General features: G+C 36.8%; 2 protein-coding genes across 3 annotated transcripts; both read left to right on the top strand.

The window, feature by feature from the left end:
- The first annotated feature begins 535 nt into the window (after positions 1-535).
- Positions 536-3,737, top strand: LOC106883488 (uncharacterized). Its single transcript, XM_014934515.3, has 2 exons — positions 536-748; positions 1,714-3,737. Exon 2 carries the CDS (start codon positions 2,142-2,144, stop codon positions 3,507-3,509), a length of 1,368 nt encoding a protein of 455 aa, XP_014790001.2. The 5' UTR covers positions 536-748; positions 1,714-2,141; the 3' UTR covers positions 3,510-3,737.
- Positions 3,738-5,755: 2,018 nt separating this feature from the next.
- Positions 5,756-13,076, top strand: LOC128251121 (uncharacterized). 2 transcript variants are annotated; one of them, XM_052977550.2, is made up of 2 exons: positions 5,756-6,354; positions 10,090-13,076. In XM_052977550.2, exon 2 carries the CDS (start codon positions 10,421-10,423, stop codon positions 12,194-12,196), a length of 1,776 nt encoding a protein of 591 aa, XP_052833510.2. In that variant the 5' UTR covers positions 5,756-6,354; positions 10,090-10,420; the 3' UTR covers positions 12,197-13,076. The 2 variants fall into 2 exon arrangements, with proteins under 2 accessions (XP_052833510.2, XP_052833509.2); XM_052977549.2 differs by having other exon boundaries at positions 5,756-6,424.
- The last annotated feature ends 425 nt before the right edge of the window (positions 13,077-13,501 follow it).

The raw sequence follows: 13,501 nt of genomic DNA, 5'->3' as shown, positions 1-13,501 counted from the left end.
TATGTGTAAATATGAAATGACTTATATGTAGAAATCCAGTTGCAATTGAATAAAAATAAAACTAACAATAAGTCCTTTACACTTTACTCCTTAATATTTTGTCAGATATAGAAGCCACTGTTTCCCATCGTCTCTGCAATCAATACAATGTTTACCACTTCGTTTAAGTACATATTTGATGTTCAAAATTTCTCTTAGTGTTTCTATGCTTAGGCTGTTCATTTGATTTCATAAAATTCATGTGGCTTAATACTCTGTCCACATCAGCAAGCGTATTTTGTTACAAAAAAATAATAATGCTATATTAAACGTATGCTTCGGTCCAGCGGTGGTGTATCTTATACCCCAGGTGATATTTCTGTACGTGTATCTTACATTTGGCAGTAGTAACAGTGTTACCCATGCATGTAATGTCTTGGTACGCTCCACTGAGTTAATGATTATGAGATGTGTACACACATGTTATTTGTGTCTGTAGTTGTGCATACCCCCCATATAAATGATTTTTCCATATAAATCATTTCATATTTACACATATTTATGCGATTTTCCGTTTTAGATACTTTTACACTTTTAATTAGTGCTTTTAACAAGTTTTAATTAGTAAGCCTGTTTCTCCCTCTCGCGAGGAATGGAGGAAATGCATAACATATAAAGGGGAACAACTTCATAACAAGTACAAAGTACATCATTTAACGACTTCGATATAATTGTTAATCGGACACTGACTGATTCCATGTGACGATCGGTAAGTTGACAAAGATTTACGTGAATAATAATAATAATAAATCTGTAATAATGTGTGTAAATAAATCGAAATGTCATTTTGTGAACCCGCCAACGATTCAGTAATTCTATACAAATGAAAAGAACAGTATTGGAACAAAGATTTTTACTCCTGTCATCGTCGTTTTGCAAAATTTTACCTAAAGGATGGATAATATTTCCAAACTGAAATGTTGATCTGACATTTCCGAAAAGGCACAATCCAAGTGGAAAAGATCCCATTGTTACATGTGAACGATATAACGAGACGGATTATTTTATATACCAGTTATTATCGCTTTTGACAAATCCGTGCTAATAGGGCACTATAAGTTTGTGTGTACGTGTGTGTGTGTGTATATATATATATATATATATATATATATATATATATATATATGTGTGTGTGTGTATATATATATATATATATATATATATATGTGTGTGTGTATATATATATATATATATATGTATATATATGTGTGTGTGTATATATATATATATATATATATATATATATATATGTATATATATGTATATATATATATATATATATATATATATATATATATATATATATATGTACAGTAGTGTCCGTTAGTGGAAACGCAGGGAAGAAATGACATGAAGAAGCGGGACATAGCTTTCTTTGTCGTTCATGGATAGTTTATGTCTGGTTTCTCTAGATTCAAGTGCTTCCCATCCATGAATACCTTTGAGCCACGAAGACCCACTAGTATACTTATATATATATATATATTTACACCCAGACCCATTCATATATATGTACATACACATGTTTTGAGAGGCACGGTCTTAACAATCTCATTTGTATTCCCAAACCAACATAGTGGTGATGTGGGTGTTAGTAGTGATCCACTGTTTTTAATCTCTCTTTTTCAAAGTGTCCTCTCTATCTTAGACTGTTGTTTCTCTCTTTTATTTCAGAGAATATCACATGTAATTGGCATGAAAGCATTGTTTCCATCAGATGACATCATCAATATTCACCACCTTTTAAAGACTGAAAGAAAATATTGTACAGAAGAGATTTAAGAACTCCAGAGAATTCCAGTGAAATATTTCTTCTCAACTGAGACTGATTGCAACGCTTCTCTTGTGAAATGTTTGGAATGTCTTCAAGATTATTTTGTACTGAAGTTAGACTTCATTAACTTTAAAAGGAATCTTAGAGTGTTTTCGGATATCAAGAAGGATTACAGTTGATGGAAAGAGAGCAGTTGCTATAATTTGTTAAGAATAAGTTGTAGGACAAGAACAAAAATTATATCCACATATGTTGGGAAGAGTGAAATAAAAAAATAGACGGACAGGTTATTTAAGATAGTTGAAGAATATAATTTTATTCTGAAGAGATGTCACAAAAGAAACCACAATCAACATATCAGTGTGATATCTGTAAAAAGACTTTCGCTCATAAATGTAATCTAACTACTCACAGGCGTATTCACACAGGAGAGAAGCCATTTCACTGTGATATCTGTGATAAATCATTCTCTCAGAGAACTACCTTAGCTTTACACAAACGTATTCATACAGGGGAGAAGCCATTTCACTGTGATGTCTGTGGGAAATCATTTTCTTATGTATCTGGCTTAACTGTACACAAACGTATTCATACGGGAGAGAAGCCATTTCACTGTGATATCTGTAGTAAATCATTCTCTCAAGGAACAGCCTTAACTGCACACAAACGTATTCATACAGGAGAGAAGCCATTTCGCTGTGATATCTGTGGTAAATCATTCTCGCGAGTATATAACTTAACAGTACACAAACCTATTCATACAGGGGAGAAACCATTTCGGTGTGATATCTGTGGCACATCATTCTCTTATGTAACTGGCTTAACTGTACACAAGCGTATTCATACAGGGGAGAAACCGTTTCAGTGTGATATCTGTGGGAGATCATTCTCTCAGATAATTGCCTTAACCGTACACAAACGTATTCACACAGGAGAGAAGCCATTTCACTGTGGTATTTGTGGTAAATCATTCTCTTACAAGTATCTCTTAATGGATCATTGTCGTATTCATACAGGTGAAAAACCATTACACTGTGGTATCTGTGGTAAATCATTCTCCGTAAAAAGCAGCTTAATTGCTCACAAACGTATTCACACAGGAGAGAAGCCATTTCAGTGTGATATCTGTGGTAAATCTTTCTTGAGAAGCAATAATTTAACTAGACACAAACTTGTTCATACAGGAGAGAAGCCATTTCGCTGTGATATTTGTGGTAAATCATTCTCTATTGATTATGTCTTCATTCGTCATCAACGTATTCATACAGGTGAAAAACCATTTCGCTGTGATATCTGTGGGAGGTCGTTCGCTGTCAAAACCAGCTTAACTTCTCACAAACGTATTCACACAGGAGAGAGGCCATTTCATTGTGATGTCTGTGGTAAATCATACTTTACAAGCAGTAATTTAGCTAGTCACAAACTTATTCACAGAGGAGAGAAGCCACTTCACTGTGACGTCTGTGGTAAATCATTCTCTTTTAATTATCTCTTAATTGACCATCATCGTATTCATACAGGAGAAAAACCATTTTGCTGTGATATCTGTGGCAGATCATTTTCTATAAAACGCACCTTAACAAGTCACAAACGTATTCACACAGGTGAGAGGCCATTTCAGTGTGATATCTGTGGTAAATCATTCTCTCAAAAGTGTAACTTAACTCAACATCTATCTGTCCATACAAAAGTGTGACTATGCCATTGTCAAAATTCATTGCGTCTCTGAAGAACCGGCAATTTCACATCTGTAAAGCCTTCACTTGAATCATACTCATCATTGTTCTTTTTATGAGGTACTATTTTCTGACCACATTCTGTGTTTGTAGCCCTTTTAAAAGCCTGTTACAACATACACAGATATGATGTTCTGTTTATATCCAGCAAAAAAAGCATGCAAAAATAAACTTTATTTTCCATCTTACTGTTAGTTTGGTTTCATTTTGAATTATATATGTAGGGGCACCAAAATCTTTTAAGTGCTTAGGCCTCTATGGGTCCTTCTCCAGCCCTCATCATGTTGATCTCCATGGCAACGGAGATTAGCACACATGAAATGTCAGCAAGGGGAACCTTTTGATTGGATAAAATTTACATAAATTTAAATGAATGCATTTTTTTTTTTTCCATCCATTTCTCAGAAATGTGAGAAAGATTTTGATAGTCAGCATGCAAAACTCCATCAGTTCTACAAATTTTGAAAAGAATCCCGTGAAAACTTGAAAAATATTTCCAATGGCTGAAATTAATTTAAGAATTTAATGAGATCACCATCATAATCATTGTAAGGTAGTATGGTATACAAGTGTCTTGGCATCTATATATTCATCAGATGTACCTGCCATGGCTCACTGGGTCTCAACATCTCCAACTGGAAAATGTTGATGTGCAGTGGGAAAGGAAAAAGTACTATTCTGATCTTCACGCAATAAACGTCTAAAATACTGCGGTTCTCCTGCTTTTGCTGTGACAACATAAACATGACCGTTCTTTGTTCCTACTGTTCCAAGGGAAATACATGGGTACTTCAACATAAAGTAATGTTTTAGCAAAGTCATCATTGGCCGTTGCCAGTACCGCCTGACTGGCCCTCGTGTGGGTGACATGTAAAAAAAGCACCCACTACACTCTCTGAGTGGTTGGCGTTAGGAAGGGCATCCAGCTGTAGAAACTCTGCCAAATCAGATTGGAACCTGGTGTAGCCATTTGGTTCACCAGTCCCCAGTCAAATCGTCCAACCCATGCTAGCATGGAAAGCGGACGTTAAACGATGATGATGATTGATGCACAATGAAAAGAAGTCTGTCAATGTTATTCTCTAATTCATCATCATTTAACGTCCACTTTCCATGCTAGCATGGGTTGGACGATTTGACTGAGGACTGGTGAAACCAGATGGCTACACCAGGCTCCAATCTAACTTGGCAGAGTTTCTACAGCTGGATGCCCTTCCTAACGCCAACCACTCAGAGAGTGAAGACAGCCATATATTATTTCTGAGCAATATTCTTTGTTCATCTGGCAGATGCACTTGCAGTCTTGCTATTTAGATACTCTTTCATGAACTGAAAATCCTAAAATGGATGCAACTGCTTCAGATGATCCCATACATCCACTCATTAGATATTGACTAATTTTGCTAGCATCATTTGAACAGCATCTTAGTCCACTCATTAGATATTGACTAATTTTGCTAGAATTATTTGAACAGCATTTTGGTCATTTCCTTTCAGCATGTACTTGATGATATACTTAATTTACCTCACTGTGACAAAGATTTCAACATTGCAGTGGCATTTGAATGCTCTTAAAAGAGTTTCATTGTGAGAAACAACCTCTTGTTCCATTCTTTGGAGATTCAACTCCTCCCATCGCAACTGATCTGCATCTATACAGAGATAGTCTCTCTTCTTTTCTGCGTCGGGATTAAAGTGATAAAAATTAATATTTTATTTTGAAGGAAAAAAAAACAGCAACAACAACAACAACAAAAGGACTCGTGATTCAAAAATATCTCATACAAATACAGGGAGAATTTCTATCTTTGAAGTTTAGGGAACTCACAAACAAGCAAGTTAAAAAAAAAAAAAAAGACAGTCTACGGTAGCTGGCTCTCTGAAGTGTCGAGATTTTCAACTTGATATTTTCTGGGTTTTTTTAAGTGGGTCCTTAGGTAAGTGTCTTCTACTATAGCCTTGGGCCGACCAAGGCGTTTTGTGAGTGGATTTGGTAGACGGGGATGGAAAGAAGCCCGTCGTGTGTGTGTGTATATATATATATATATATATATATATATATATATACATACATATATATATATATATATATACATACATATATATATATATATATATATATATATATATATATATATACATATATATATATATACATACATATATATATATATGTACTGCACATGTATTTATGTGTGTCTGTTTGTCACTTGACAACTGATATTTGTGTGTTTACGCCCCCATAACTTAGCTATTCGGTAAAAGTTTCGATGTCGATTACTTCAACTAAAAAATAATAAATAAAACCCTTTGAGGCGGTGCTCTAGCATGGTCGCAATAAAATGGCTCAAGCAATTACAAGAATACCAAAGAAGAGTGGTCCCCAATGTGCAGTCGCGTGTCCGCGCTAGCTAGTCGTGAGTAATCGATCCTACAACAAGCGCGTATGCAATTGAATCCATGTGCGCGTGCGAGCGTATGCAAATTAGTACGTGCGCGCATGCGCGCTGTTTTACGGCTGAAATAGCTGGATATATGTAAAAAGTACGTTTTTTGGATCTTTTTTAAAACGGGGGCCACATTTGGGTTACTCTCGCGTGTCCGTCACGTGAAACCGTTGAGAATCGACGGGAGCTAACTCACTTTTAAGCCCTTGCTACAACCACAAATTTATGGTGTTGTGGATACGGTACGAAGCCTCGTGAAGTTGATGAAATTAAATGCACAATTGTAAGCATCGGAACGCTAAAAGAAATTTTCAACATCAACTATGAAGTGGCAAATGTTATATTGATTATAGAAATGGTGAGAAACAGCAGCTTCTATATCTGACGAAATATTATGAAGTAAAAGCTAAAGGAATTATGTTAATTTGGTTTGTATTCAATTGTAACTCGATCTTTCCATATAAATCATTTCGTATTTACGCGTATATTATGCAGGTTTTCGTTTAAATTAATAATTTTTATATACTCTTCCACTTTTAATTAGTGCTTTTAACCGTTTTCACTTAGCAACGATGTTTCTCCCTCTCTCCCAGAATTTATGGAAATACATGAGACATCGAAGAGAATAACTTCATACCGAGTACAACGTGTATCATTTAACAAGTTCGATATAATTGCTAATCGGGTGCTGACTGATTTATACGAGGCGAACGATAAGTTGAGAGAGATTTTGGCGGAGACGGACTATATGTAATCTGAACCTTCCTCCCCCCCCCCTTATTTATTTATTATTTTTTTTACGGAATCCCACGTTTTAAGCTATGTAGATTCCAATTCTGAAAAAATTTTTTCAAAAATCTCAAATTCAAAATTTCGATCCGCCCCCCCTCCCACCATTTCCTCATTTAAAAACATTTTCCGGAAATTTTTTTTTTAGAAATGCGTAAAATAATACGGAGATTATGATTCTGAAACAAAAATTGTTTGCAAAATTTCAATTCCTCCCCCCCCCCCCACCACCACCACCACCAAGCAGGCTATTTACATGCTAGAAATAAGAGCCAAATCGCACAAAACTAGTTAGGGTCAGGGTCAGGGTGGTACTACTAAAGCAGCGCGGACCCGAACGCGCAGTCGCGCGTCCGCGCTAGCTAGTCTTGAGTGGTCGATCCTAACCCTAACCCTGTCCCTAACCCTAACCCTAACCCTAACCCTGTCCCTAACCCTATCCCTAATCCGCGTGTGCAAATGAATACGTGTTTAGGGTTAGGGTTAGGATCGACCACTCACGACTAGCTAGCCCGGACGCGCGACTGCGCGTTCGGGTCCGCGCTGCTTTAGTAGTACCGGTCAGGGTTAGGTGGGGGATCGAAATTTTGAATTTGAGATTTTTGAAAATTTTGTTTCAGAATCAGAATCTCCATAGCCTAAAACGTGGGATTCCGTAAAAAAAAAAAAAATAATAAATAAGTGGAGAAAGGTTCAGATTACATATAGTCCATCTGGACCGAGATTTTGTTTGAATATTGAGAACACACAACAAAATTAGAACAAAGATATTTGCTGCTGCAAGTTTTCGTTTTGCTGCTTGTTTTCTGCAGGATAATCCTTCCAGACTGAAATGTTGATCTATTGTTTTCGAAAAGACACAATCTATTGTTACATGTGAAACGAGAAAAGGAGTCAGGTTATTTTATATACCCGTTATTAACGCTTTTACTGCCCTAAATGTCAAATTCGTTGAAATAAGGTGCTATAACTCTATGTATGCAATATTTGTCTTTCCGTGAGGGCTAAAACGGGAGGGTCAAACTAAAGGGCTTGACCCGGTGGGAAATAAAAAAAAAAAAAATTCTAAGGCGCAGGAGTGGCTGTGTGGTAAGTAGCTTGCTTACCAACCACATGGTTCCGGGTTCAGTCCCACTGCGTGGCACCTTGGGCAAGTGTCTTCTACTATAGCCTCAGGCCGACCAAAGCCTTGTGAGTTGATTTGGTAGACGGAAACTGAAAGAAGCCCGTCGTATATATATATGTGTTTGTCCTCCTAGCATTACTTGACAACCGATGCTGGTGTGTTTATGTCCCCGTAACTTAGCGGTTTGGCAAAAAGAGACCGATAGGATAAGTACTAGGCTTACAAAGAAAAAGTCCCGGGGTCGATTTTCTCGACGAAAGGCGGTGCTCCAGCATGGCTGCAGTCAAATGACTGAAACAAGTAAAAGAGTAAAAGAGTAATAGGTGTAAAACAACTTGCTGCGAACGAATATGAAGAAAAAAACGCGCGCTCGCGAACGGGGGTTGGGGTTGGGGAGAGGCATCGGAACATTCGCATCCTGAATGTTCCGAGACGCCTCACCGGAACCAAGAAACAAAAGAAAAATAGTGTAATCGATGTAAAACGATTTGCTCTGAAAGAATACGAAAACAAAAAGTGTGCTCCAGTTTGACCTTTTTTCTTTCCTATTCGTTCCCAGCAAGTTGTTTTACACCTATTAGACTATTTTTTACAAAAAACTTTGTCACCGGCTCAAACACTATAATTCAGAGGCCCTGGAATGACGATATGTGACGATGTGAATGTTCCGAGTCCTCTCCTCACCCTGCCTTTCACGGGAGTGCATTTTTTTTTTTTTCATATTCGTTCAGAGCAAGTCGTTTTACATCTGTTACACTATTTTTCTTTTGTTTCTTGGCTCCGGTGAGGCATCTCGGAACCATTAAGCTGCACAAAATCACAGTCAAAGCAGATAGATACACCCCATCATCATCATCATCATCGTTTAACGTCTGCTTTCCATGCTAGCATGGGTTGGACGATTTGACTGAGGACTGGTGAAACCAGATGGCTACACCAGGCTCCAATCTGATTTGACAGAGTTTCTACAGCTGGATGCCCTTCCTAACGCCAACCACTCCGAGAGTGTAGTGGGTGCTTTTACGTGCCACCGGCACGAAGGCCAGTCAGGCGGTACTGGCAACGGCTACGCTCAAAATGGTGTATTGGCCGTTGCCAGTACCCCAGTATCATGCAAATGATATCTGTGCCGGTAGCATATAAGAGCAGCCGCTACACTCTCAGAGTGGCTGGCGTTAGCAAGGGCATCCAGCCATCAAAAACCTTGTCAATTAAGACTGGAGTATGGTGGAGCCTTCCAGTGTGTCAGCCCAGTCAAACCATCCAACAGACGTCAAATGATGATGGTGATATATCTACATATATACACTAACACCACGACTTCAGAGACATCTCCACTACAACTATGAAGACTACCACCGCCGATACTAACAATACTCTTTTTTCAGAAAATGGTGAGGGGCCCTTTGCAGTTAGAAATAACCGCACTTCACCCATTCTAATTCATAGAAAAACACCCACAAGGGTCATATAGAAATTGTTTTCATACGTTTCTTCCTGTCTCAACATGCGTCAAATTCATTGGACAATCGGTAGGAGTGTATTTTATGACTATGGCCTTATCTGCTGATAGCCTCTAAAATAATATCCATCCTGATAAACTGATGACAATAGTCCCAAAAGCAGAAACCAAATTTCAGTGGGGCAAAAGGTCTCCACAACGCAACTACAATCTCTAATGCTACATCAAATGCCTGATTCACTGTTGATGCCAAAATGCATTTTCCAGTCGCTTCAAATTTATCTTCTGCAAAAGGCTATCAGGTTGATCTACTCTTGGAACATCTCTTCTTGTACATGTATTACGATTTCAAGTAAACGTATTTGTGAGTGGTGAAATGAAATTTGGTGATATATTGTAAATAAATGTAAAGAATTATGTTATGCAATAGTGAAGTACATTTTAACTTTTATTATAAGGAAAATGGGCAGTACAATATGTACCATATAAATATGTTTAAGCCAAGAAGCCTGCTAGTATACATATATATATATTTATACCCACACATGGGTATGTACATACCCATGTTTTGAAAGGCACATTCTTCAAAAATTACATAGGTATTCCATAACCAACACAGTGGTGATGTTGGTGTTAGTAGTGATCCACTGTTTTTAATCTCTCTTTTTGAAAGTGTCCTGTATATCTTATATTGTTATGTCTCTCTCTTATTTCAGAATATTACATGACATTGGCATCAAAGCATCAGATAACTCCATCGATATTCATCACTTAAAGAATTCCAGTGAAATATTTCTTTTCAACTGAGAACATTTCTTTTCTGAAATGTTTGGAATGTCTACAAGATTATTTTGTGTTGAAGTTAAACTTGGATACTTTTAAAAGGAATCTCAGAGTATTTTCAGATATCAAGGATTACAGTTGATGGAAAGAGAGCAATTGTTGTAGGACAAGAACAAAAACTGTATCCACGTATGTTGTGATTGAATTAAGATAAGGGACACATCAATTATATAAGGGAGTTGGTTATATTTTTATTGGGAAGAGATGTCACAAAAGAAACCACAATCAACATATCAGTGTATTACCTGTAAAAAAACTTTCAGTCAGAAAGGTAATCTAAATATTCACATGCGTATTCATACAGGGGAGAAGCCATTTCACTGCAATGTTTGTGGTAAATCATTCTCTCAGGGACCTGTCTTAGCTGCCCACATCCGTATCCATACAGGGGAGAAGCCATTTCACTGCGATGTTTGTGGTAAATCATTTACTACAAGTAGTATTTTGACTACTCACACGCGCATTCATACAGGAGAGAAACCATTTCACTGTGATACTGGTAAATTATTCACTGTAAGCCGTGATTTTACCAAACACAATCATATTTGTACAGTGGAGAAGCCATATTGCTGTGACATATGTGGTAAATCATTCTCTAAAAATTCTAGTTTAAATAGACATAAACGTATTCATACAGGTGAGAAGCCATTTCCGTGTGATATCTGTGGTAAATCATTCTCTACAAGCAGTCATTTAACTAATCACAGACGTATTCATACAGGAGAAAAGCCATTTCCGTGTGATATCTGTGGTAAATCATTCTCTACAAGCAGTCATTTAACTATACACAAATATATTCATACAGGGAAGAAACCCTTTCAAAGTGATACTGGTAAATTATTCACTGTAAGCCGTGATTTTACCAAACACAATCATATTTGTACAGTGGAGAAGCCATATTGCTGTGACATATGTGGTAAATCATTCTCTAAAAATTCTAGTTTAAATAGACATAAACGTATTCATACAGGTGAGAAGCCATTTCCTTGTGATATCTGTGGTAAATCATTCTCTACAAGCAGTCATTTAACTAATCACAGACGTATTCATACAGGAGAAAAGCCATTTCCGTGTGATATCTGTGGTAAATCATTCTCTACAAGCAGTCATTTAACTATACACAAATATATTCATACAGGGAAGAAACCCTTTCAAAGTGATACTGGTAAATTATTCACTGTAAGCCGTGATTTTACCAAACACAATCATATTTGTACAGTGGAGAAGCCATATTGCTGTGACATATGTGGTAAATCATTCTCTAAAAATTCTAGTTTAAATAGACATAAACGTATTCATACAGGTGAGAAGCCATTTCCTTGTGATATCTGTGGTAAATCATTCTCTACAAGCAGTCATTTAACTAATCACAGACGTATTCATACAGGAGAAAAGCCATTTCCGTGTGATATCTGTGGTAAATCATTCTCTACAAGCAGTCATTTAACTATACACAAATATATTCATACAGGGAAGAAACCCTTTCAAAATAATAGTGATAAATTATTCACTGTAAGCAGTGATTTTACCAAACGCAATTGTATTTGTACAGGGAAGAAGCCATTTCACTGTGACATATGTGGTAAATCATTCTCTAACAATTTTACTTTAAATAGACACAAAAGTATTCATACAGGTGAGAAGCCATTTCTGTGTGATACCTGTGGTAAATCATTCTCTCAGGTAACTAGCTTAACTGTCCACAAACGTATTCATACAGGGGAGAAGCCATTTCACTGCGATATTTGTGGTAAATCATTTACTACAAGTAGTACGTTGACTACTCACACATACATTCATACAGGAGAGAAGCCATTTCACTGCGATATTTGTGGTAAATCATTTACTACAAGTAGTACGTTGACTACTCACATGCACATTCATACAGGAGAGAAGCCATTTCACTGCGATATTTGTGGCAAATCATTCGCTCAGTTAAATGGCTTAACTATACACAAACGTAGTCATACAGGGGAGTAACTCTATCAAAGTAATAGTCGTAAATTATTCACTGTATGCAGTGATTTTACTAAACACAACCAGATTTGTACAGGGGAGAAGCCATTTCACTGTGATACCTGTGGTAAATCATTTTTCAGGTAAATAGAATAACTGTACGTAAACGTACTCATACAGGGGAGAAGCCATTTCATTGTGATGTTTGTGGTAAATCATTTACTGCAAGTAGTAACTTAACTACACACAAGAATATTCATACAGGAGAGAAGCCCTTTCACTCTAATATCTGTGGTAAATCATTCCCTAGGAGAACTGTCTTAACTACTCACAAACGTATTCATACAGAGGAAAAGCCCTTTCGCTGTGATGTCTGCGGTAAATTATTCACTGCAAGCTGTGATTTTACTAAACACAGATGCATTCATACAGGAGAGAAGCCATTTCACTGTGATATTTGTGGCAGATCATTCTCTCAAGGAACAGCCTTAACTGTACACAAATGTATTCATACAGGTGAGAAGCCGTATCACTGTGATGTTTGTGGTAAATCGTTCTCTCAGAAGATTAGCTTAGCTATCTATCTTGTCTATCCATACAAAAGTGTATGTCATTCCTAAAATTCATTGCATCTCTCAGCAACCAACTATTTAACATCTTTTTCCAGATAAATCACAACTTAGCCCCGTGGTCTTAACAGCAATCTTGAAAAACTTTCATCACACTCATCATGTTTCTTTTTCTGAGGTTCCCTTTTCTAACCACATTCTATGTTTGTAGCCTCTTGCAACGTACAGAGATATGTTCTGTTTATATCCAGTTTCATTCCAGTTTATACTGTCAAAGTTTGTTCTAAAATTCTTTGTCCTATGTAACCTTAAATAAAAAATAATTCATATAACCACATATGTATTCACCTGTGACTGAAGATGTAGAAGTATATAAAAGCATCCTCTCCACTCTCTCTCTCTCTGGATAAATTTATATATATATATGTATATACGTATGTGTGTGTATAACAACGACCACTAAGTGGACAGTTAATGTGCTAGAAGAAGACCACATGTAAAGTGTCTACTAAGACCTAATAATGATTTATCCATGTAATTTTCACTGTCTTGCCCGCATACGGTTTGGTATTTCACTGAATTTCTTTTGAGAACTATTAGGTCTTAGTAGACACATTACGTGTGATCTTCTTCTAGCACATTAACTGTCCACTTAGTGGTCGTTGTTATATACACATATACATTAATTCCCTGAGATCTCAGATATTTTTTCTGAATCTCTCTGATTCTATCAATGTGCTGGCTTCCTGGTAATAAATCG

Source organism: Octopus bimaculoides, chromosome 28 (assembly GCF_046866305.1).
Source record: "Octopus bimaculoides isolate indiv1 chromosome 28, ASM4686630v1, whole genome shotgun sequence".
NCBI classification, from domain to species: Eukaryota; Metazoa; Mollusca; class Cephalopoda; order Octopoda; family Octopodidae; genus Octopus; species Octopus bimaculoides.
The sequence above is the reverse complement of the archived record's forward strand: the minus strand, read 5'-3'. Positions and strand labels throughout refer to the sequence as shown.

Excerpts from the sequence above, each read along its gene's own strand:
- LOC106883488 (XM_014934515.3), top strand. The coding sequence starts at position 2,142 with ATGTCACAAAAGAAACCACAATCAACATATCAGTGTGATATCTGTAAA.
- LOC128251121 (XM_052977550.2), top strand. The coding sequence starts at position 10,421 with ATGTCACAAAAGAAACCACAATCAACATATCAGTGTATTACCTGTAAA.